The sequence below is a fragment of the Odontesthes bonariensis genome, chromosome 17 (genome assembly GCF_027942865.1).
Source record: "Odontesthes bonariensis isolate fOdoBon6 chromosome 17, fOdoBon6.hap1, whole genome shotgun sequence".
Taxonomy (NCBI): Eukaryota; Metazoa; Chordata; class Actinopteri; order Atheriniformes; family Atherinopsidae; genus Odontesthes; species Odontesthes bonariensis.
The window spans coordinates 8,718,332-8,743,309 of record NC_134522.1 but is presented as its reverse complement, the minus strand read 5'-3'; the positions used below and the strand labels follow the sequence as shown (position 1 = coordinate 8,743,309).

General features: G+C 40.1%; 2 protein-coding genes across 5 annotated transcripts in view; one reads left to right on the top strand and one right to left on the bottom strand.

Annotated features, from left to right (window-relative positions):
- The window catches only part of babam2 (BRISC and BRCA1 A complex member 2), a 92,113-nt gene extending 71,582 nt beyond the window's left edge, over window positions 1–20,531 (bottom strand). Inside the window, exons 1-4 of one of the 4 annotated variants that reach the window (XM_075447509.1) lie at window positions 20,429–20,531; window positions 19,748–19,903; window positions 16,636–16,712; window positions 7,617–7,711 (exon numbers count right to left, since the gene is read on the bottom strand). In XM_075447509.1, the coding sequence (XP_075303624.1) occupies window positions 7,617–7,711; window positions 16,636–16,712; window positions 19,748–19,884 (309 nt within the window). In that variant the 5' untranslated portion in view covers window positions 19,885–19,903; window positions 20,429–20,531. Of the gene's footprint in view, window positions 1–7,616; window positions 7,712–16,635; window positions 16,713–19,747; window positions 19,904–20,009; window positions 20,108–20,189; window positions 20,276–20,428 lie in introns of those variants that run through there. The other 3 variants (XM_075447510.1, XM_075447511.1, XM_075447508.1) reach the window with 3 other exon arrangements.
- Window positions 20,532–20,717: 186 nt separating this feature from the next.
- rbks (ribokinase) overlaps window positions 20,718–24,978 on the top strand; it is a 48,092-nt gene continuing 43,831 nt past the window's right edge. The window contains exon 1 of the mRNA XM_075448100.1: window positions 20,718–20,796. The gene's annotated coding sequence lies outside the window, so the exon portion shown is untranslated. The remainder of the gene's footprint in view (window positions 20,797–24,978) is intronic.

Here is a 24,978-nt window from a genome sequence, read left to right as displayed (position 1 = left end):
AAAGTGGCCGTGTGATGCAACATCATCTGCGTAATGCATTGGAAGTAGTATTACTCTCCACCTTCCCTCCCTTCCTGCCTCTGTGTTTGTCATTTCCTCCCCTCGGGTCATTTTTCCCAGCAAGCCGTGGGCAGATTTGCTCTTTTGTATTCCTGTCACTAAGTTTGGTGAACACATGTCTTTCCAAACTAACTCCTCTTCCCCCAGGCTCTGGTTTACTGGCTAAAGTCGGGTGTGTTGTCACTGATAACCGGCAGGCTGGGACCACTTCTAACTAAATCTTGATGTGAAATTGGTGACGAGTCTCAATTTATCACGGATTTTCTTGGTAACAGCATGATGTAGAAAAACTTACAACCGAACTAGATCAGAAGCCTGTGTTACAACAAGCATAAAGCAGTGCTACGTGTGCCAGAGCACATTTGCTCTCCCAAGTTTCCAACAAAACAAATCCTGCCGACACATGTGAGCACATGAAAACTCGAACTCGGTTGGTTTAGTTTGGCTTCGCTGGCATAATCAAAGTGGACAGTATATTAGGAACATCCAGTTCAAAAGCGCAACCGGCACCACAAAGTGTCAGCAATTTAAACCTGCAGTTCTGTTTCAACAACAGGTGAGCATTATAGCCTTCATCAACCCCAGTGCTTTTTTTTTTGTTTGTTTTAACACCCAACATCTTTCCCCCCACTGGCCACCAGTAGGTTTTGTAACTTGTAACACCAGCAACTGATAAACAATTTAACTGTCTCTGTCTTTTTTTTTTTTTCAGCGAACCAATGTGACCTGCATGCTTTGCTGTTTTTAACTGGCTCTGACCCATCAGGTTTCCACTTCTGAGAAGCATCAATTAAGCCATTCAGAACTGATGTTTCTTTTAAAAAGAAAAGAAAAAAAGACTAAAATGACGGCACGTTCTTCAGTAATGAGCATTGTACAGTTTCAGTGTATATAAGCCATATCTTGATTGTCTATTGAGTACTTCCAGTAAACAAGTCTTAATGGAAGGTGTGTATTATAAGACCAAACTCAATAGTGAGATATGTTGGATCAGATCTGAATCCACCAATGTGTCAGAATGGTTAGGTGCTGCTTAAAGACCTCTTCTTTGTCAATAATAAACCCAATAGACTGGAAGAAGACCTTGTGTTATTATGGTCCTAATGTTGGCATGAAGGCTGACATGAGTGACCTGCTATAAACAAGCTTCACACAATGAGTTACAAAGCACTCTGAGGTGGGGAGCAGCCCTGGTGGCCAATTAGCCACAGTCTGGATCCTGTTTAGCCTTCGTTGGCTGGTTCCACTCAACCCCTGCACCCCTGCAACAATGAACCCTCAATAAATCTGAGCCAGACTCTGCTCATATTCCATGGCTCATGGAAATAATCTACAGTAAAGGGTTTATTTGTGGGACATGTGGCCTCTCATCATCCTGCTGGTGTATTCAAGTCTCCTTTATCCCTCTTGCAGTGTGGTTTGAATGTTGAAAGGACTTCTCTCAATAATCACAGAGGTTCGAGGAGTTATTTGTTGTTGCTGCCTCAGGAGTTTGAGTTACTACACTGCGACAGCGACACAGAGGTTTTGGGAGGTCCCTTAGTGCTTCTTTTTTTCTTCAAAGTGGGAGAAAAATAATTATGTGGAAACTGCTCACAGTTACCGTAGTTATAATTACATCACTGACATATCTACAATTACAGTTTCATTATTCAAGTGTGTTCAGTATTCAAATGATGTTGAAATGGGTCTACGCCAATATAGTTTTCTACTTATAATCATGGCTAACTGCAGGAAATTCACACCATAAAGCCCTTTTATCATCCAAACTGAGCATGATGACAGCTCTGAGGTTCCACTTTGCACAGTGAGCAGTATATCTTAATAAGAGGAAATGGGACTTTAAGGATTTCAGTAAGACTCGAGCAGCCACAGTTCATTGTTGGACTGCTCTTATTATACAACAGTTTGTCCGTTTCTCTATTCAGCTATCAAGCAAGTCTTACCACCTGTTGGTAAATTAGATGATTAGAGTGAACTAGCTGCCCCGTGTGTGGTCAAAAAGTGGCGGCATGGGCCGTAATAAACGCTGAAAGAAAAAACTTGAAGACAAAAGTCACAAAGAAAATCCAAACCAGTGGTCATATAGGAGATAAAAAAACGGAGCGAGAGCTTCGGGATTTGTTTCAGCAATTGTTATTTTTCTTCCAGGTCAGCACATATTGAATTAGTTTACTCTCTGGAAGTAGAAACAAGACGATCATTTTTTGTAATCAAATCAAATCAAATCAAATTTATTTGTATAGCACATTTCATGTACAAACAGTTCAAAGTGCTTTACATAAAATAAAAGCATTGCAGCAGGGAGTGCAAGAAGCATTAAAAATACATAAAATAATATAAAGAGAAACAAATAAAATCATTTAAATGAATTTAAAATCAGGCAACAGTCTAGATAAGTTAAAAGATATTTCATGCATAGACACATGAGAAAAGAAATGTTTTTAACCTGGATTTAAAAATGTCTACATTTGGTGAAAGTTTAATCTCCACTGGCAGTTTGTTCCACTTATTTGCAGCATAACAGCTAAATGCTGCTTCTCCATGTTTAGTCTGGACTCTGGACTGGACCAGCTGACCTGAGTCCTTGGATCTAAGAGCTCTGCTGGGTTTATATTCTCTGAACATATCACAGATGTATTTTGGGCCTAAACCATTCTGGGATTTGTAAACCATCAGCAGGCTTTTAAAATCTATTCTATGACTGACTGGAAGCCAGTGTAAAGATTTTAATCTGTTAATCTGTTATATAAGAAAAAAAAGTATCTTAGATCAGAATTTATTTTTCTAAAATCCGTTTCCATCGCCATCTTCAAGTAGGATAAACTATAATTACCTCTTTTTTTCAAAAGGACAAAAACCAAGTCAAGGAAGCATTTTCTTTTTTGTTTCACAGACTGCGCCCCTCCATCTGTGCATTGTGACATCACGATATACTCTCTCATCTCTTATGTTTACATGATATCAGGAGACTTTGCTAACAGCGCGTCAGCACGTGCTACGAAGGTCCCCGAAACAAACTGCGACACAGAACCAGACAGAACCACTGTCGCCATTTTTGGACAAGACCCGATCGACCTGCTGGTTAACAGAACGACTCTTAAAATCAAGTTGCCAAATACATGTGAATCTTCTTTGTTGTCTTTGAGCTGCTTTGCCAGCACAGGAGGAGGAGACTACTGTAATGTGATCGTCTGTCAGTGCTGACAAATTGCTGCACATTGAACTATTTAAGCAGATGAGGGAAGATCAAAGGCTTTGGGTTGTCAATACCAGCGCTTTGGGAAACATAATAAGGCGAGTACATCCCACTTATACACTGTGTACATGGAGTTATCCGTCACTGTGGAACTTGTGCTGCTCTGGTTGAGTTTTCAGTTTCCATTTGAAGGGAGATTTTCCTCTTTTTTCTTTTGGTAAATGATGCTGTGTGGATGTGATTGGAAAATACGCATGTTTCTGGACGGAGTTAGAAAATCATGGACTCAACAGGGATCCTCATGCTCAAAACCTGCAGAAACAAACAATTTCGAACCCTGATACCATATCAAACCCAACTGTCCTGACCATCCATCGTGGGTCACGTGCACCGCGTTTCATCTCGTCTTTTTCTTTGTGACAACGATACATTTCTCTGTCTAAACAGAAACATGGATAACAAACCTTGTAAAGGCCTGGTGACAGCAGGGAAAAACACAAGCCTAAACAGAGAAGCTAATGATACCCTTGGCTGCCTGTAAACAAGAGCAATATGTTGCTGAGACATCAAGAATCCCACCAGTCACTGACAGAGGACCTAAAATTAGCCTTATGTTTACCCCCACTGGATAACAAAGGAAAGAAGCATACGTTTTGTGAGCTCCACGTCTTCTGGATTAGGGGTCATCCAGAGTCAGTGGCACACTAAAAAGTTTTACTCATCATTAAGTGGCAGATTCTTATCATGTCTCCCAAATAATTCAATGCTTCGTTGCACTTGTGCAGACAAGCGGTCCACTTGTTTTGAGACTATTCTAGAGTCTCGCAGCCAGCGTCGTTTGTGAACATTCCCCGGAGATATGGGAGGAAATTTAAGAAACTGCTTGGAATTCAGAGGTTTTTAATAGTGAGAGGGGAACGTCCTTCCTGAAAATCTACAGGAAAAAGGAGGGACGAGTGGGAGAGAAGGATCTCAGGCAGAGAGGCAAACAGAGAGATTATGAAAGCGCGGAGTGCAAAACACAGCGAGAAAATAAGTGAGAAAATAAACAAGCGATGGGCTGCCGAGCACTGGCTCAGCAGAGGTACTTCCCCTTATGTGCACAGCTGGATTTATGAGACGGTGAGCAATTCTCCCCCCTCTCTTCTCCCAGACTCTGACACAAGCAGGGGAATTTAGCTCCACCGTGCTAGTCTGCTTCAGAAATAGCTCCGGACAACTGTGTAGAGGCTGAACGACGACGGCTATGAAGCACTGAGCAGTCTGCAAATTTCAACCTATATTTATACACCTAAAACGGTCCCGCTAATAGACGTTAATTTCATTATCAACACCGTACAAGGTCAGTGATTAATGCGATGATGCAGTTTCAAGTCACACTCCGACCGTTGTGTGTCTTCCTCAGATGGAAAAACAAACCACGTTTGTAGAATTTTTAATGCTTCTTACACTCCCTGCTGCAATGCTTTTATTTTATGTAAAGCACTTTGAATTGTTTGTACATGAAATGTGCTATATAAATAAATTTGATTTGATTTGATTAGAAGCCAGTGGAAGATTTCAATTAAAAAAACAAAAAAGGGGATTTTTTTATTTTTTTTTTTACCATCACACATACTACAGTTGCAGTGGCTTCAGTGGAAGTAATGAGGATTTTCCACTCGTCTTGCATGGCCCGTTTTAGCCCTACCAGGCGAAAACGTCTAATTTCCATCAATGTGACGACAACTGAACATGCCTGAGTCCAGTCTGAATGAGCACCCTTGTTGTCCTTCTGCTGCGGCGGCAGTTTTAGCAAAAATTACTTTTACAAGCTTTACATTTACGCTTTCAGCACAAATCTGAACTGCGACGGTGAAAAATGTTCCAACTCCACGCCTTCTTTGTCACAATTTGTGTTTTTTCACAATATCTGAGCCAAATGAACATAAAAAACAGCTGAAAGTTTATGCTGCAGTTATAACAGCTGACTGATCAGGGAAGATGGAGTCCCCAGGTGAAGATGAAGCTCAAAACAACACTCATCACTTTAAGGGCTATAAAAACCTCAAGAGTAAGAAGTCAATAGCTGGGTTTTTCATTCATTGGTAAAGAAAACATGAAGGAACTTTTGGAAAAGACACAAAAAGAAATTTCAGTCAGATATGTTTCTATTAACCCTGTTTGAGGTGAATAAGTGTCAAAAACAGGCCGGCAGCACATACGATGTTGTAATTCAGTAGAAGAAGTAGTTGTCCTAACTGGAAACAAACATACAGGTTTTTTCTTCAGGAATTACTTTAATTTCTGGGAATAGCTGGGATGTTATATTACATCAGGGAAGCTACTGCTCAGTAAGTGAGTTTATTGATTGTTGGCTCAGACCAGAAACAGCTGGTGAGTCACGTCACTCTAATCATTGTCAGATCAAACTGGATTCGTAGTGTTATTTTCATTACCCCTATTGCGTAACCAGTCTACTTTGAAGAAGGCAAAAAACCACCTCAAGTGAGAGAAAAAAATTCCTGCACATTAGTGGTAAGTATTATTGATATTTTTTGGCCAGTTTCCATCCACACTTTCACATGAACGTCTCCTCAATGCAATTCAAAACTCACAAGAGCTAATCAGAGCTCTTTGTAACATCCATCTAATCAATAAACATATATTAAAGTTATTTTTGCAGCTGCTCTCATCCACCCCACAGTGTGCTTGACAAACTTATATTAATCATTATGGCAACACGATGTGTCAATATAAGAAACGCATTCAGATCAATCACTCGGGCCATATTTGGAGGTGGTCTTGGCTCATTTATCGAAACATTTGTTTAGTCAGGGGCCACTCGCATCACTGATCTTCACTGCAAATATGTAGGTATGTGTTTGTTCACATTATTATGAAATCCATGTATCACGAATGTTAACATCCAGCTTCATGCTGATGTGAAATGAATCAACAGCAAGCTGTGGAGATATATATATAGCAAACTGTGTTTCAGGCTAAAAGTTTCACTGAACTGATCATTGAGACCCCGTCAATGGAAAAAAAACTGTCGGGATAATATCAAATCAGTGGAAAATAGTGTTTTTTAGAGGTGTTTTACTTCTCTTGTTGTGTCTGATAAAAATAACTAAGCTCATTGAAATCCTCTTAAGTAATTCAGCTTTAAGTGTGACTCAGGAGAATCTGTGATTTTATAGAAACATCAAGAGACCTGCTGATGTCATGTCTGTCGCTCAGCTGACGTAGCTGTGCCTACGTGTTTAAGCAGGTAGCTTGTTGGGACACATTTTATTGCCAGGTGTAAACATACTCGGAGCTGGATATTACCAAATATAAACAGGTCCAAACTATAACTCTGCGTGAACCTGCTGGGCGCAACCAGTACACATATTCCTGATATGAACATGAATTTGAACTTTACTTCTACTCTTTACCTTGTGATCATTACCATGAAAAAGAATGCAGTTATTGCTGCTATTGTAACTCCTCCAAAACTGCCAACATCTGTCTCAGAGTATCATTAACCTCTGAGTTTGCAGACATATCAGGCACCACAACACTGCACAAAGGTCTTTTATTAAAACCGGACTTCCAGGTTCAAACTTCATGACCGAAAGCAACGCAAGTAAACGGCAGCTCCTTTTTATTATCCAACGCTGTGCTGTTTGTAAGTCTCCACAAACACTTTACCTTAACAGGCTTTCTTAAAATTCATCAAAACAAGGCAGCAAAGATGTGATACTGCAGAGACAGTAAATCTTTAAAAAGACATGTACGCATACTGGGTAAAGTCCACGTGAAGCTCAGTTTGTGCAGTGGAGACATTGTTTTTTTACATGCTCCTCTGGTTAATGTGGAGAAAAATAGCCATTTTCTGTATGAAATTAAAACACACAAAATTGGAAATGGTTACTTGGAAACTGCCTTTAACAGAAAGGTGATAATGTTCATAATAAAAGAATAAATTATGACAAAGTGAAGGTCAAACAAAAATTGTCATGAATTTCAAGTTAAACTTCTCTGAGGCAGTCCATTAACAGAACCCTCAAACTCAATGCAATTCAATCAAATGTGCAGCTAAGTGCAAATAATAATGATAATTATCTACCGCTTTTCTTACAAGACACATTACTGCCTGTTTTTTTTCTTTTTCTATTTAGACTAGCTCTCTAGTGAATCACAGTTTCGCAAAAATGATGGAACTTACAGATAAAACAGGTCTAAACAAAGTAAGGGATTAAAAAAAAAAAAAAACACAGAATTACGGCAACAATGGCGGATACCTGCACACCCACACTGCCTGCATTGTTATGCTTTTTGTGTGCATTCACCGTAAAAGACTCAGGATTTCATATTCTTTCTGAATACTCACAGGTAGCTCTGAGGGTTCGGGGAGAAACTCTGCATCTTCGCCAAAAATAAAATCTGGAGGCAGTTCTGGGAACTGTGCATTGAAGATGATATCCCCTAAGAAAACAGAAGAATGATCAGTATCTGATGGATGAATGATGCATTTTTGTAAAAGGTTAAAAGGTTTAGTCGTCTCATAGAAATCTGTTTTTGACAAATGAAAAAATAAAAAACTTTCAGTATATTTCTTGGCATTAGTTCACAAATCTGCTTTGAATACAGCACAAACAAGTGGTTGGAACAATCTGACTTCATCTTAACCTCATCAGAGGGTTGAATCAGATGTGTGCCGACTTGTCAAGGCACCGATGTGTCCTTCAGCGGCTGCATTAAATGCATGTAAGCACTTGAGCTCCATTATTAAAAACATCTTAAGTAATAAGAAAACTTCACATTCAGCACTCAAATCTTGGCAAACAGGTTTGTCCTGTAACGATAATTGCTTTGGTTCAGCATTTTTAATATTATTACATGTTTGAGTCCAGAATTACCAGGATTTCATCAATTATTACTTACAAAATGATCCGATATTCCTCTTAAGTCACATTCACAGCCTGACAAAACTAAGACACACATGGTTGCACTCTTCGTGACTTTATTGAACACACAGGGAGTAATCGGTCACAGTTCAGTTCACTCTGAGCTAACAGAGTAAGGTAATCCAGCTGAGGAGATGTGACTGGTGGTGGGAGTTGTAAAAATGCCGCTCCCTACATAAATAAAAGCCATGCAAAGTCTGTTGACAAAGTCTCAAATCTTCAAAGAAAGGCTGGTTGGTGTGAACTACGTCTCTATCTCAACAACTTTGACAGGGCATTTGTAGAAGAATTATGGCGATACATAAAGCTGGAAAATTGATTCTGGAGGCCTGAGCGTTCAACAATCTACATGTGGAGGGAATCGATGGCTCCTGCTACTCTCAGTAGGCGCACTCCCACTGTAGGAACCTTTTGCAGTTCCTATAACCTTTTCAGGAATAGGGACGTTTTTTCGCGCATTCGGACATACAGGAACTAAGGACCACAGCCCTCAGTTCCTGTAACCATTTTAGCTCCTTCTCCAAAGCCGGGTCTTTTCTGGGGTCCATAGGAACACACATGACGTAGGTGTTTGGTGGTTGGTAGCTACGCCCCTTGTCAGATATCCGCTTCTTGCGGCCCCGCCATTTTTAAAAACTACTGTTGCAGCTATGAAGACAGCTACGAAGTTTTTTTCTCTCCTTACTGTTCACAGGTTTTGTTTTGTTTTGTTGTTGAGTGTGGCGCTAAAGTAACACGTCACTGTCGCAGACGGTTGCGTCACATCAAGGCAAAGCAATTTTATTTGTAGAGCACAATTCGTACACAAGGCAATTCAAAGTGCTTTACAGCTACCTAAAATCACAAGAAGGCAATAAAATCATTCCAAAAAAAAAAAAAAAAAAAAACTAAAAATAATCATTAATTCATTCATTTAAAAGTGAAGAGTGCAGATAAAATACTTTCAGGTGTCATATGCACAGCTGAATAGAACTGTTTTCAGCCTGGATTTAAACATCGTCAGAGTTGAAGCCTGTCTCACATCTTCTGGAAGGCTGTTCCAGATTTTAGGAGCATAAAACTGAAACGCAGCCTCACCTTGTTTAGTCCTGACTAATCAATCCCTATCAAGGTCCCTGACTCGTGCAAATGCAAAATAAAACAGTTCCCCTGGGGAAGTAGCCTGGGAATTCCCATGCTGCTTTGCGCGCGATTTCATTCACACTGCAAAGGCAGCCTGGAAACCTCCGCCCTTATTTTTGCCTGAGTTAGGGAACCAATCACAGAACGGGGGAGGGCAGCAAGACGATGACGACGTCTATGCGCGACACCGAAGCTTGTAGAGTGTTAATCCAACATGGCAGCGGACACAACGTTACCGTTCGATGCAGCCTTAGAAAGTGTTTTAAGTAGCTTAGAACGCAAGTTTACTTTTAAAAAAGAGCAACGTTTGGCGTTGAAAGATTTCATTGCCAAGAAGGATGTATTTCCTCGTCGAATTTCTGTCGCTCTACATACATCATCTGGTATAAGTGATACAATTGGCTATGAATCGCGCGCAAAGCAGCATGGGAAGAACCAGACGCCATTTGATAGACATTCGTAGCGCCCAATAAACGGCTCTAGGCATTCGTAAACCACGCCTCAAATACGAGAAAATGCACACCTAGTTCCCAGACCACCATCTCATCGAGATGTGGACACGTCAGCCAGGCTACTGGGGAAGGGCAATTCCTAGAAAGAAATTTGAGGTGGACAGTTCTTAGAACTTCTGTCTGAAAGCGGCTAAGAAGAGAAGGTGTCCTGCAAACAAAACACCGTACAACCCTGAAAACGAGCTTCTGGGTAACTAAAATGATCCAGGTGTAATGCTGTTGGGAGACTAAAACGAGTGTATACATGCAGATTTCTTAAAGGCGATAAAGCTTTACCAGCATTACCATTATGACCAGTGGACTGCTGTGACAGGAAGGAGCAGCATCCGACTACACTAAAGGCCGTGGTGGACCATTATTTCTGATGACAACTGCTTTCTGACAAAAAAAAAAAAAAAAATCCTTTATCCTCTTTGATCTGACAGCAGGAATCTGAGTAACAAAGAATGAACTGCCAGCCAATGTGAAGACTGATACAATGGATCAATCGCGCCTCAGTTAATAGGCATTTTCAGCCCACGGGAACCAGAAATAACTACTGAAGGGTAGTTTCCTCTCACTTTTATATCTGCATCGCAGAGAAACTGGAGAATAAGAATGTTGTCCTGTGGGGAGATCCTCAGCCTCAACAACATAACTGCCTGATCAAAATGTGCCTCATCTGCATCGACCTGCGGAAGAGGCACATTCCGACTAAACTTGTTTCATGGGCTTCCTTGTTCCAGTAGGTTCAGGCCTGACACATTTAGTAAAAAATTAGCATGTCCACCCACGTGTTATGCTTACGTCACTGCGAATTGTAGCTGAAGGAGATGAAAACCTGTATTGATGCAGGACTGAATGATAAATGCAGCCTTTTCTATTGAAGACAAAAGACAAATTCAACTTTATGACAAAGATTAACATTTATTCAGGAGAATAAAGGCACCAAGTCCCAAGACCACAACCTCTTGTCAACTGAGAAGCATTACAAAGGGAGTATTAGGGTTTGGGGCTACCTCAGAACCTTGATGCGACGCAATCACTGAGCAAAAGATTCATCGAAAAATGTTTTTAGGAAAATTAACAGGCGAATTTAAGGGTGAGAATGTGCGATGCAACATTTAAAAAAAAAAGAAAAAGAAAACTCATGTTGCAGAGTTCTCTTAATGCAGTTTCGTGACGAGGGTCATTTACTCATGACGTCCCGAAAATATTGATGAACAAACAGTTCCGTAGGAGGGATGTGTCCAAAATTCCTCTGTATTGTTGTGCAACTCTCGTAAGCAGCTACCGGAAAGATGCAGGGTGTTGCTGCTAAATAAGTCTCTGCTTGCATGTTATACAAGAGTTCACTTCTTTCAGCTTTAACCGTAAAATATCACACATAGTTCAAAGAAAAAAGATTTTAGTATCAATCAATTCACAGTCCCTGCATTGATGCTTTATAGTACAAAAAAACCTCATCAACTTTTTGTTTATTCTACATTAGAACTGAAGAAATAAGAAAGGAGAAGATCGGGAAGGTTCTCGCTCAGCCGAGGATATGATAACAACATGCTGTTTGGGCTGGTTCACAGTGTTCTGATATTATGTTACACAATTCTATTTGTGTGCTGCAAGACTGTTCTGTTCTGCTTTTTCGTTGTTCCAGCAACAGCCTGCCAAACGTACACATATGGTTGTATTTTTCCAGTGGAGAAAGAGTCAAACAAGGAAACGAGAAGATGTGTTGTAAATCTGTTACAAACCACTGGAAGCCAGTCAGAAAACTCCTGGCATGGCTCCAGAGGGAAATGGAGGCCTTCCAAGTGCAAACTTTACAGGTTATAACGGAGGCTTTTATACCCTGCTTTGTTCAAACATCCTGAGACGGCCGTGAAGAAGCCTCAGTCAAGAGCGCAGTCTAGTCGCTGCATAACGCGTCTTCTCAAACTCCCCCTTCTTTTTCAACCAGACATTTTACTGAAGTCATGAGGGCATAATGGGCACAACAACAAAGGCCAAAATTGTTGTTTGCAGCCACGGTGCTGAAGGGAAGGGGAGAGGGGGGGGCCAGGGACTGCATTAATGGTGCTTGGCTCTGTGCAGAGCGCACCATGCTTTTGCACGCCATCACCAGGCAAGTCCAGAGACCAACCTGCAGCTCTGCTTCCTTCATTTAACAAACCTGTTTCCTCAGGCCAAAGCACAGGAAAACAGCAACTAACACAACAGCTGCAGAGACGGTGTGTGCCATACCAGAATGCCGGCGCTACATTTTTGTTATGTTTTTGTCTGGTTGTTTTTTCCTGCCTCACTCGCTTATAACAAAAAAAACACACAAAACAATAACAAAAAGTACGACAGCTTCTCTTAAAAAACAGTAGGCAAAAGTCTTGTTCTACCCTTCATTTTTATATACAGTACTAGGAAAACAGGTAACTGGTGTAGCAATTTATCAAAACATGCTAACATAAATGTAAATACATCAGAAAGCAAAAACAGTTTGTACATTTCTAGCAAGCTTTAGAGTGAATATTTGGTCTGAGCTCCTTTATTCTTCACCACAGCCTGAACCCTCTTAGAAAAGCTTTCTGTCATTTCTTTAAGGAGTCTTCAGGAATAGTTCTCCAGGCTTCTTGAAGGACATCCCAAAGCTCTTCTTTGGATGTGGGCTGCCTTTTGTTCCGTTCTTTGCCAAGATGATCCCACACTGCTTCAGTAATGTTGAGCTCTGGGCTCTGGGGAGGATTCATCCCTCCATCAGACCTGCTGCCACTGATTTTCAGTCCACTTCTTGTGTCCTTTGGCACAGCTCAGCTTTTTCTCCCTGTTTCCCTTCCTTAAGAACGGCTTCTTGACAGCCACCCTTCCATGGAGCCCATTTCTGATGAGGCTTGGGCCAACAGCAGATGGATCAGCTGAAGGTCCAGATGCATCTCTCAGCTCCTGTGTCAGGTCTTTGCTGGATTTTTTCCTCTTTCTTAAGGACATCACTTTCAGATCCTGTTCATCTGCTGGAGATAGTTCTTTAGGCCTGACACTTCTTCTTTTGTCCTCCACTTGTCCAGTTTCCTCCAATGTTTTAAGGACACACTGCACACCATGCTGAGATATGCCAAGTTTTCAGCTAACAGCTCTTTGGGAATCACCTTGTTGATGATCTTTGATCATTTTTCATAGATGCAACTAAAAAAAAATGGGAACAAAGTATGTGTCATTGTGACTGGCTGCTAGCAACAAAGTGCCTAAAGACACAATTACATATTTTTAAGTTGTCTGTTATGTACAGACACAACACTGGTTCATCCTTTGAGTCAGGTGCCTTTTTATGCTTGTATGATTCATAGGCCAGTGTTAAGTGGTTTAACAAACACTTTTCCTCTGAAAATGGTCAGGTACAAGAACTGGACTGAAAATAAATTAAAAAAGCAGCCAATGTCCAAAGAAAAGACCTTCAGAAAGTTTGGAGAACTGTTGCTCAGGAACACTTTAAAAATGTCTGGCTGTTTGGAAGCAAAATATCTGAAAAAAAAAAAACCTGAGGGGTGGATCCAGACATTTGCACAGTACCATATATCCCAATGTGTAATGTGAAAATTCATTAAATACCAGGGCACGCGGAGATAACTGCCTCTAATGGCCTCCTTTCAAGTAACACTGACTCTTCTGCACATTCTAGCTTTGAAATACAGACAATTTTTTTTCTTTCATTGTGCGAAAACATCAAAATAAGTTCAAGTGTTGCCACGGATGGTAATAACTGTTTCTACAGCTTTCTGCCTGTGTGTGTGTAGCTTATTCTTAAAGACATTCAAAAAAATTCTTTTAAATCCAAGGCGAGGAAAAATAAGGAAATTATTATTTTAAATGTAAGTAAATATTTGTCTCATGAGATCCATCTTCCACACACCACACAGATCTCTTTATCGTCTTTGCTGAGCACAGCAAACATCCACAGTGTACAGCAGATAAGAAACAATACGTACAACTTAAGCTAATGACGTCAACAACAGAGTGATGGCGTCAGGAGTCGACAAACCTGCAATTAAAAGCCATTGGTCTTCACAAAATGAATGAATATGTTGACTTTTGCATTACTTTGATGATAGACTCTGGGTCAGCTCAGTTCAACAAAGCATATTCCAGTGACCAGCCTCAGACTTCGAGTCAATTTAAATGATTCTGATACAGCTTGTGACCGTGAATTGTTAGCTTGTATGATCCTGAAAAGGATTACAAAGTAATCTTAAGGAGTTTAGTTCTGAGTTCGTGTCGTCCAATCTCCGTAGCAGTGGCCACCCATGTGAGAATGTCAAAGGCAGTACAGTGACCATTACATAATTCTATAACTGCGATTATTTGGGGTAATTGTGATCATGTCTGCATGATAGATCTCAGTCTCAGTGGCCATCATAGTCATCTTCATTCAACCGTACAAAAACATTTGGGTGAAATTAACAGATCCGTAAAATGTCCACCATTTGATCCAGGTGATGCGCTTTCGATCAAAGTCTTGTAGCACCCGTATATTCTGCTTTGGACGAGGTACGTTTGATTTCATGTGAAACACCAGATGAAATGGCAGACGTAGACAATACATAGGTCATGCAAATGAAAAGAATTAAAACAAATCAGCGAAATCAAATATTTTAATTCAACTAAAATCTAACAACGGCGACAGCCCGAGCAGAAATCATAGTGCACGATTCCATGTCAGGACACCATGGAGGATCGCTGCAGGCTTTAAGTTTTGTCTGAAAGGTTCATACTTAAATGAGGCATTGTCCTAAAGAGGAAGTGAGGTGTTCATCTAAACATCTTATAGAATAATCTCAGAGTGGTGGTGCCTCTAAAGCCCATTAGATGCTGAAGATGCAGACAATGATGCTACACATCCTCATAACAGGTCAGAGCCCCAACCTTTACCCAGCAGAAGCTGAGCTTCCTCTGCTGCCTCTGATTCACACACGGGGAGATGTGATAAAAAAAATAAAACAACTTCCATTAATGATTAAAATGGTTGCTCATAACTTGGCTAAGACCCGATGCACATTGGGGGGTACGGAAACAACCCTGTGAATTGTGTTTGAACAGCTCTCAGCTTCTGATCCGAGCCAACAAACAACATTCATTCATTTTATGAGTCTTTTCAAAAGAGCGCTTCGGATTTGGATGATGGGAAATTTCTGTTTGTTGATGCTCCCAGTAAAGGTTCAACCAGAAATAAAGCCAATAGTCGACTTACTTCAAAGAAGCCATAACAATCTTTATGTCTGGTGTTTGTTTAGCTTAAGTAAATGTGTTTTTGTGTATATCTGAGACCTCACATCAACAGTTAGTACAGAAAAGCAGACTGGCGTACACTCTGTGCCTTTACTGATTTAACGTCGCAGAAAATTTCATCACAGTTGATGTTTTTTTTTGTGTGTGTGTGTGTGTGTGTGTGTGTGTGTGTGTGTGTGTGTGTGTGTGTGTGTGTGTGTATGTGCAAAATTTCAAAACCAAGTTTTCAGGGGCTTCATACATTCCTTGAGTCTAGCCACAACTTCCTGACATGGGTCACAACCATTTTTGCCGGGGCCAGATTTTGTGCAAATTCTGCAAAGTAAGCAAAGCCGACTTCCTCTATGTGTCCATAGGGTTCTTCCCAAAGTGAGGCCACATTTCTACCATGGCCATGTTTTTTCTGCTTTGAAGATCTGAGGGCTGAAGATTAATGCTTTGATTTTAAAAGCCGACTTAAGTGTGTAGGCATCTGATATCGAGTCATCAGCCACAGAAACTTGCGTCACCCCCCCTGGTTGGCCTTTCTTGTGTCACGTACTGATTCTGTGAAATAAGTGAAGATCGGGTCTGCAGCGTCTGTTGAAAGACTCAGATGAATGTGAACAACTAAATGAATGATCTAATTGATGATCATCATTACACCGAGTGATTTTCTCCACTGCACATTTAAGGTGGAATGCTCAGAGAGAAAGGTTTCTGATGTGGGGACTTGATGATGAAGTGAGAGACCCTTCCAGGAAAAGTTTAGTGGGACAAGCAACAGGAAGTGGAGTGGTATTTGTGGATTTCACAGATTCAGCATCACCACCATAAAAGAAATAGTCATTTTGTTTTGATAGTAAACAGATTCCTGTGGGTGCTTTCTCTCTCACTGCTTACTTTGTAACAGCCGCTTCAAAAACATCAAAATCATGCTGTTTATTAAGGTGAGACACAGAGAGTTAATGTGCCAATTTATATCAATAATCCTTTTTTTTTCTCCATTTAGCCTCTGATCCCTGTGTGCCGAATATGTGCTTAGAATAAATCCCTGATTAGATTTCACAAATTCACAGGCTGACCTTAAACCACTTTAAACTGGCAAACAGTGAGATGGAAATTAATCAAGCTCGGACTGACACATCTGTAATAAATTCATTTCAGTCATTTTCACACTCGAGGCCCATTTCTTTAAACAATAATCACATTAAACTGCAAATTGAAATCCAGCCAGAGCTCACATTTCAGAGTACAAAGACCTGACAGATGGATGTAAAAGCTGGAATCAAAACACATCACACTGTGCAATCAGCATGATTAGACTTCAAAGTGTTCCACCTTAATTTGCGCTTGCTGCAAATCAATTTAAAAACACTTCGCTGCATAAAAATGAACAGAAATGACTCATTTGAACTCATAAGAGCCTTTGCTGACCCCTCGTACCTTAACTGCAGCCATTACCACTTTGTGGCTTAATATGGAAAAGAAATGTTTGCCGAGCGTTATCGCTCAAAAACGTCTGAAGTATGTTAAGCTTGTTGGACTTGTGTGAACAAACAGGGCCGACTCCATTACTTACATTTCAGGGTTTCTCCAGCATACGGGATGTGAAGTTTGAAGCGATCGCAGCAAGGACCCGGAGTCAGAGAAGTGCATCTGGACAGAAAATGAAGAGAGAATCAGCAGCTGCGATCAGGAATTAAACAGAATAATTCACCCGGAATCATTTTTCATTAGAGATACACAAAAACTGCATGAAAACAAACAATTAGCATGTGAAGGGAAAAGCAAGTTTGAGCAAACACACATATCTAGAGAGCCTTACCATCACCAGAATGAAGATTATGTACATTAATGAGAGTCATTAGCACGATTTTGCAGACTCTTGGACCAGTTATGGTTACCTAAAAGCTAAGAACGCAACATTAACCTGGCTACCATGTCATCCTTTCCTTCGTCTTCCTCCTTACTCTGCTAGAAAGAGGAACATAACTTAATAGCTTAACTATTTTAATAATCATCTATTTTTTGTCTTAACTTAATCTACATGGCTCAGTGAAATGTGACTGAGGGTTAAAAGCAGCATAATAATGCCAGATTAAAAAATGTGATAAAAAATGTAATTACATTTTAACCATCAAAAATAAAATACATATATTAAGCATCATCAGTTTCTTTATAAATCACCACACATTTAGAACCAAGAAACTATAAGAGATGTGATTTGTTAGGGTTATAACACAACTATCCTAAAAGTGTACAAAAACTCATTTCTCCTCCATTTTACCAAAAATATATAATGAACAGCAACCAAACTTGATCGTTTCTTTCAATAGAGAAAGTAAGAGCATTTCCACATGCAGATTATAAAGAACACTCAATGAATTTGGACCAAACTAATGTGCAGCCTCATCAGTGAAGTTAATAAATAAATACTTTTTTTTTTTTAAAGAGCTTAGATTTGCTGGAAGATGAACTCTGTTGCAGAGCGATGGTGCGTCAGGGTAAGAAGAGTGGTACAGGAAGTGCTGCACGCATCGTGCCAAGTTTCCACTGTACCAGCCTGTGTGTGTGTCTGTGTGTGTGTGTGTGTGGGGGGGGGGGCTTTATGATCTGTGGTTGCCTCAGTTGGTTAAGTCCAGGTTCAGTAACATTATGTGCCCCAAAAAGAAACAAAACGAGGTCAGCTGACTTCCTGAATACACTAAAGGACCAGGTTTTCTGTTTATTATGAGATGATAATGTCGGGATTCCACATCTTAAATTGTGAAATAGTTGTTCAGAAGCATTAAACTTCAATAACGGCAACTGAAACCTTTGTCAGAGGCTGTGGCACAACGTCAGAACCCATCAAGGCTTTTTAGTCATGTGGCTGCCGGGTTGGGCAGTGAGAGGACTGTTGAGCGTGGCAAATTAATTTTCTATTGGGTTAATGCGACTTTAGCCGATATTTTCAATGCATGAAGCTTAAATCCTGAAGAGCATAAACGTACAGAACCCATTGCCTATGTGTTAGTTTAAAGTGAAATGTACATGTTTTTATACTAAACATTACCGAGCTTGAACAGCCCCTTACCGTAATGTAGGAGGCAGAAAGCACAACATTAGAGTGGACCCGCTTAACATGAACACTATAAATCTAAATATGAATCTACAACCCCTGGCAAAAATTATGGAGTCACTAATCTTGGAAGGTGTTCAATTGTTTTATTTAGTTAAAAAAAAAAAAAAAAAAATGAATATCACAGATATGACAACTTTCACAGCTGAACATTCTAGCTCTCTGTAACATCTTAAAAAATAATAATAATAAAATACCTAAACCTTTTGGCAATTTCTTTTTTTTTTTTCTTTTTAGATCAAGTAGAGGGAGAAAAAGATTATGGAATCACCTTAGTTTCTTAAACAAATACCTTAAAAAGTTTAAATGTGCAAATGAGTCTGCAGGTAAAGCTTTAAACGAGCCGTTGCAGCCACCTGATCGACAGGAAACATGGCCCCAAGAATAGAGCCGCCAGTGACAAACTATGGAAATGATTAGAAAACTCCTTTAAGGAGGTAATTCAACACGGGGTGGGGGAAAATATGTTGGTTGTGGGACAAGTACAAACAAAATGGGATGTAAAAGATAAACATTAAGGTCGACCAAGGAAGACATCAAAGAGTCAGGACAGAAAACTCAACGCAGTGTCTGAAAAGAAAAATGGACAACAAAAGATATATACAAAAAACAACTAATGAACAGAAACAGAAGTCAGTGTTTGTAAATTAACTATATGAAACCAGCTAAAGGAAATGAGATTCCCATCCAGAAAGCCAAATATAAACCATCACCAACCCCTAAAGGAAGTAAAAAAGGTCACAGTGGGCTAAAGACAAGAAGTCGTGGTCTGTGGATGATTGGATGAGAGTGGTATTCAGTGATGAACCCCCAATCTGAGACCAAGCTGGAACATTTGGGTATTACAGGTCAAAAGAAACCTATAAAGATGACTGCCCAACGAAAACAAGCACAATCATTGATGATAAGGGGTTGATGTTGGGTAAAGGACCGGAAGAGATGGCCGCCATTACCTCTACAGTAAATGTTCAGGTGAACACCGACATCTTTAACACTTTTCTCAACCCTCAGTCAGGAGGATTGGAAATGACAGAGGTAATTTTTCAGGATGACGATGCATCTCGCCACACAGCAAAGATGTGGTCAGCAAACAGTCTGCATCTCAAGTATTCATTTATTATATAAAAGAGCTCTGTCCTGCAGAGCCGATCTGTCAACAGCTGCACAATAAAGTTAGAACCTGATTAATGAATAACATTGTTTTTCCCCATTCAGGACATCCTCAAAGAATTCAAGTTGTCAGAAAAGACAAAGGGAGTTGCTACAAGGGTATAACCATCGTGTTTTGTTCATGATTCACTGCAGAAAACAACTAAATAAATGATTTTTCCTGATGATTTTATGACCGAGTGTTATCCTTGTGACCTCTATAAAATTTCTGATTCTGCAGTGTTGAAAATTAGCTCTGAAACCAGCCACTACTCCCACCTCACATCTCCAGGCTCTCACATTTCAAACTGTGTACTTATGTCATGCTCAGGGAGTTTGTGTCATGTGAAACCCATCAGTGCAGCATCCTGGAAATGTAAAAATGACTGAGTGGATCTTGTGGTTCAAAACCTGGTCTCACCCGGTTTTAAGGTCTGTCACCCGGAGACAGTTTGTGGAGTCGAGACCCACCCTGCCATTCCTCACCACGCTACACAGCAAGGGACGTAGCTCAGGTGAGATCCGGTGCAGCGCAACCTCAGGTGACATGTTGTTCATTGTATCCGCCCCAAGGAATCTGTGAGGACACGACAGTCAAACAATGTTAAAATATAATTACAACTGGGTTTTTACACAGCAAATGCATACACTTTCATTAAATCTGAAGACTGAAAGTACGTGACCTGCTTAAAATGGTCATGGAAATGTTCCTAGACGCCTAAGAATCAATTTCCTGCTCTTTGATTTTAGGTTTCTGACCAAGTTGTTTGGTGAAAACATTGCTTTACGATAACAACATCTGGATTAATAAAATGCCTGGTAGTTTAACATCGTAACACATTTATAAACAAGCCTCCTATTACATTATTAAATGCACACGAAGGGCTCATTGTGGTGGAAACACAAACCGTAGAAAAAAGGAGATGCAGTTCTTAAAGATGCCGTAGATTTTAACGCTCTCAAACTTTGAATCGTTAGCCGATGTTAGCTTAGCACTGGTTGGTGAAACGTTTGCAAAAAATATGAACACATAACGCACTAAAGACATAGCTTGGTAATTACTACCCATTCAAATACACAACACGGCGAGGGTAAAAAGTACCTGAACGAGCTGGAAAGTCAATTTATGTGAGCTTGAACTCCAATGTTTACTTCATTATCTTAAAGCTTCCGGTATAAATTGTTTGGGTCCTTGAGATAGCCGTTTTTTTTAATGCCTGTTGTCAAGGGATTTAAAAAAAATAATTCAACAGTTAATATGTCATGATATATAATTTATAAAGTATTTTTGATTTGACATAAACATACCTAAACTATATAAAGTCAAATTAAAAATAAAAGCTGAGATTTAGAGATAACAATTGCTCTGGCAGTAGTTACAACGTTAGGCTGCTGTCCTCCTGCACTTTGACCGTAACTTAGCAGTGGTTGTTCAGTTGTCCACTCTGCAAGAGCAAATTTGAGTTCAAGGTAAATTTTGTGACACATTTCGCTGAAACATTTTGTCCCAGTGTACTTGATGTATAGTTAGTGTTAATTTCATTAAGCTGAGTTATGTTCCCTTTGCATTTTTGGCTCTTCATTCCAAAATGTTCATATCAGAAAGAATGGAGTTACTGTACATTTACTTTGTTACTGAGCAGTAACTGCAAGATTTATTGCTCGCAACATCGCTTTTTACATGTCAGTGCAGCAACGTGTTTATATCTACTGCTGGCTTCAGTTTTTTTGTTTTGTTTATATATATATATATATATCAGGCTATGACAAAATAAAAATAGACTTTAAAAAATTGAATATACATTTTTACATGTCTGTCCTCAGTCATTTGGGCATATGTTAACTTATTAAACTGTAACACAAGCCTGTTGTTTTAACTTCAGTGATTAGATTTATTTGAAATTTGCACAAGTACAGAACAGTGAAGTTATATTGGCGTTACTGTATGTGCTACTGGTAAAAATATGTGCACAATATGAAAAAATGCACATGATAAATAAGTATACATATATAATCTTGCATCCTGTTACATACAAACTCTCACTTCCTAGCACACATTGAAAAATCTGGGCCACCTCTGGCATATGCGTCTGAGCATGCTCATAACGTGGATAATTTCAGGCGTCATCTGTAGAAGAGCAGATTGAATTAAACTGAGATATGGGAAGAATAACAGTCATTTTGACAGGAAGCAACAATGTGGCTGCAGGTAAAACAAGAGAGAAATGCTGCACAAAAGTCTTACACAAATTATTCATTTAAAAGATTGAATTGACATTGTTTTATGATCGATATTTTAGATTAAAATGGCGACATTTTATTTAGAGTCTAAATGGGTAAGCAGCCCGGCCTGAGAATTATATGAGGCCACAGGTGGGCTACACGAATACTGCAGATGTGGGTGAAATATACTCGCTAACTGGTTTGATTTTGAAGAGTCCATTTAAATAATCAACGTGCATGAACTACACTGTGCAAAAGTGTTGATTCAGCCCTCATTTATTTATATTTTCTTCCAAGCAGTCACACTTCCCTGTTATATTTTAAAGTGCTCTTGAGCAATAGTTTTCCAGGCTTTCTGAAGGTCTTCTCTTTGGACACTGGCTGTTGTTTCACTGATTTTCAATCCATTCCTTGGACCAGTGTTTTTAAAATGTTTAAAAAGGAACCTAACTCAACGGATGAACCCGTGTTGTGTTCACACAACAGACAACTTAGCAGAGAGACCATTTTAAATTGTGTCTTTAGGCACTTTGTTACTAGCATCCTGGCACAGAGAAACATCATTTGTTCCCATTTCTTTAGTTACATATATGAAAAATGATCAAAAATCCCCAACAAGGTGATTCCCAAGGAGGAAAGAATCCAGCAAAGACCTGACACAGGATCTGAGAGATGCATCTGGACCTTCAGCTGATCCATCTGCTGTTGGCCCAAGCCTCATCAGAAATGGGCTCCATGGAAGGGTGGCTGTCAAGAAGCCGTTCTTAAAGTGATACTCCGGAGTAGATTCAACTAGGGGTCATTTGAACCGTGATATTCAGCCAAGTAGCCCACCCGCAGTTTTTTCGATATTGGCTGAACATCAGCTGAGTTACTGAGTTATCCCGAATAGCTTCGTACAAGGGTTAATGGATCCTGGTCCGTATCTCCAAAATTACCACACTAAAATCACATGCCATGACACCAAACTTCTACAGTAGTACAAATATGGTCTGTACTCACCAAACGATGCATTTGGAAGTTTGAAAATAGTCCAGGAGTTAATTATTATCAACACAAGCCTGATAGCTTCTCTGCAGCTAAAGCTGCGTCGACGTCACTTCAGGGAGCTGGGAGCTTCAAAATAAGATGAGGGTTGGTCTACTACTGTAGACAACAAAGCAAGGCTGCTCAGTTTCTCCATTGATAAAATAACTTCACAACTCTACAACATAAAAATTCATAAAAAAAACATGTAGAATATAGCATATACTTTGTTGTCTACAGTAGTAGATCAACCCTCATCTTATTTTGAAGCTCCCAGCTCTCTGAAGTGACGTCGACGCAGCTTTAGCTGCAGAGAAGCTATCAGGCTTGTGTTGATAATAATAAACTCCTGGACTATTTTCAAACTTCCAAATGCATCGTTTGGTGAGTACAGACCATATTTGTACTACTGTAGAAGTTTGGTGTCATGGCATGTGATTTTAGTGTGGTAATTTTGGAGATACGGACCAGGATCCATTAACCCTTGTACGAAGCTATTTGGGATAACTCTGTAACTCAGCTGATGTTCAGCCAATATCGAAAAAACTGCGGGTGGGCTACTTGGCTGGATGTCACGGTTCAAATGACCCCAGGTTGAATCTACTCCGGAGTATCACTTTAAGGAAGGGAAACAGGGAGAAAAGGCTGAGCTGTGCCAAAGGACACAAGAAGTGGACTGAAAATCAGTGGCAACAGGTCTGATGGAGGGATGAATCCTCCCCAGAGCCCAGACCTGAACATCTGAAGCAGTGTGGGATCATGTTGGCAGAGAACGGAACAAAAGGCAGCCCACATCCAAAGAAGAGCTTTGGGATGTCCTTCAAGAAGCCTGGAGAACTATTCCTGAAGACTCCTTAAAGAAATGACAGAAAGCTTGTTGAAGAGGGTTCAGGCTGTGTTGATGGATAAAGGAGCTCAGACCAAATATTCACTCTAAAGCTTGTTAGAACTGTGCAAACTTTGCTCACATCTTAATAAATCACTGCACATATTTCTTGATTTTCTGACAATATATAAGGACTTGCAGGGGGGCCCAAGACCTTACTCCGAATTTTGTTTTGATTCCTTTTTATATCCGATATAGGGAAAACATTTCAAGGAATGAACGTCTGAAATGTGTTGACCTTGTTCAAAACAAATAAAAGGCAAAGCTAACTTTGTGATCTTAATCAAATAAGAGTACAAAGGTCTGTGCGTGCAGCATTATCAGTTTTGCTCCTACATGAGGGCAGTTTGACTGATTCACGACTGGGAAAGTCCGTCTTCATGGGGGTGACTCAGAATCAATCTGAACGCCGCCAACAAAAGCAACCGCAGTAGAATATGTTCAGCTGGTTATCATCCAAACACTACTGGTGGGATTCCTTTCGGGATATGAGGAGCTTTCCACACTAAGCTACACTTTGTGACCAAAAGAAGAGCATTTCACAAACAGTGTGCTTATTGGGCTGAAAGAGTTGATTTTAAGAAGTACTCTAGTGATTACAGTCGTTATCTAAACTTCTGAAACACATTTTATACATAAATGGTCATATTACTGGAATAAGGGTCATTATGCCGTTAAGTCTCGACTCCTTGACTAGACGTGGGCAAAATATCTTTCAGGGAATTTAAAATGGGTTCAGAAGCATTTTCTCGTGGATTTCCTCTTCATGGTTTAACCCTCTGTGAGCAACCTTGATTTGCATTTAGATGAAATAGTTTGAATTCATCACTTTGTCATGTTGGAGTGCAGAGATGTCTGTGATAGCATTCATTTGGGACACATAACACCTTTTGCACTAAACCGCACACGCAGACGCTTTGTAACCGAAGCTGATCAGCCACTGTGTGATCATTCAGCTCAATGTCAACAAGTGCAGGAGAACTGTAGAGGTGTTCCTTGCTCCTTCAGGAGGGCAGGTGTCGTAATATTCTTCTGCAGCTGAAGTGAAGGGGGTTCTCGGTTGACTTTGTCTGCCTGCAGAGGAAGGCAATATTCTGCGAGATGTGGGAGAAAGAACTGAGCCGTCCTACAGCCAGCGGCCAAGCTTTCCAAGTCTTCTGCTGCCTAGGAAGAGATTTGAGGAGATTAACATGCTAGCATTAGCTCTGATACAAGCAGAGGATTGAATTAATTAAAGAGTTCGCAGGGTTGTTGTGTTTCACGTGGTGTAGCATTGAAATGCCCCCCCATCCTCCCCAAAAAGATTGGAATATGTCCAGCTCAGCCTGCCATTTTGCTCTATTTTTACCTTCTTCCTTCTTGTTTCAGTCAAGCTCTTGTGAATGTGGGGGATAAATGAAATCAAGTCTTTGTTGTTCGGAGGCTGTTGAGAAAGTAGTTTACATATTTTTCCTGAAATGTCCCTGCTGTGCTTTAGATAATGGCCTCATTTCTGAATGTGGCGCACAGTACTGAAA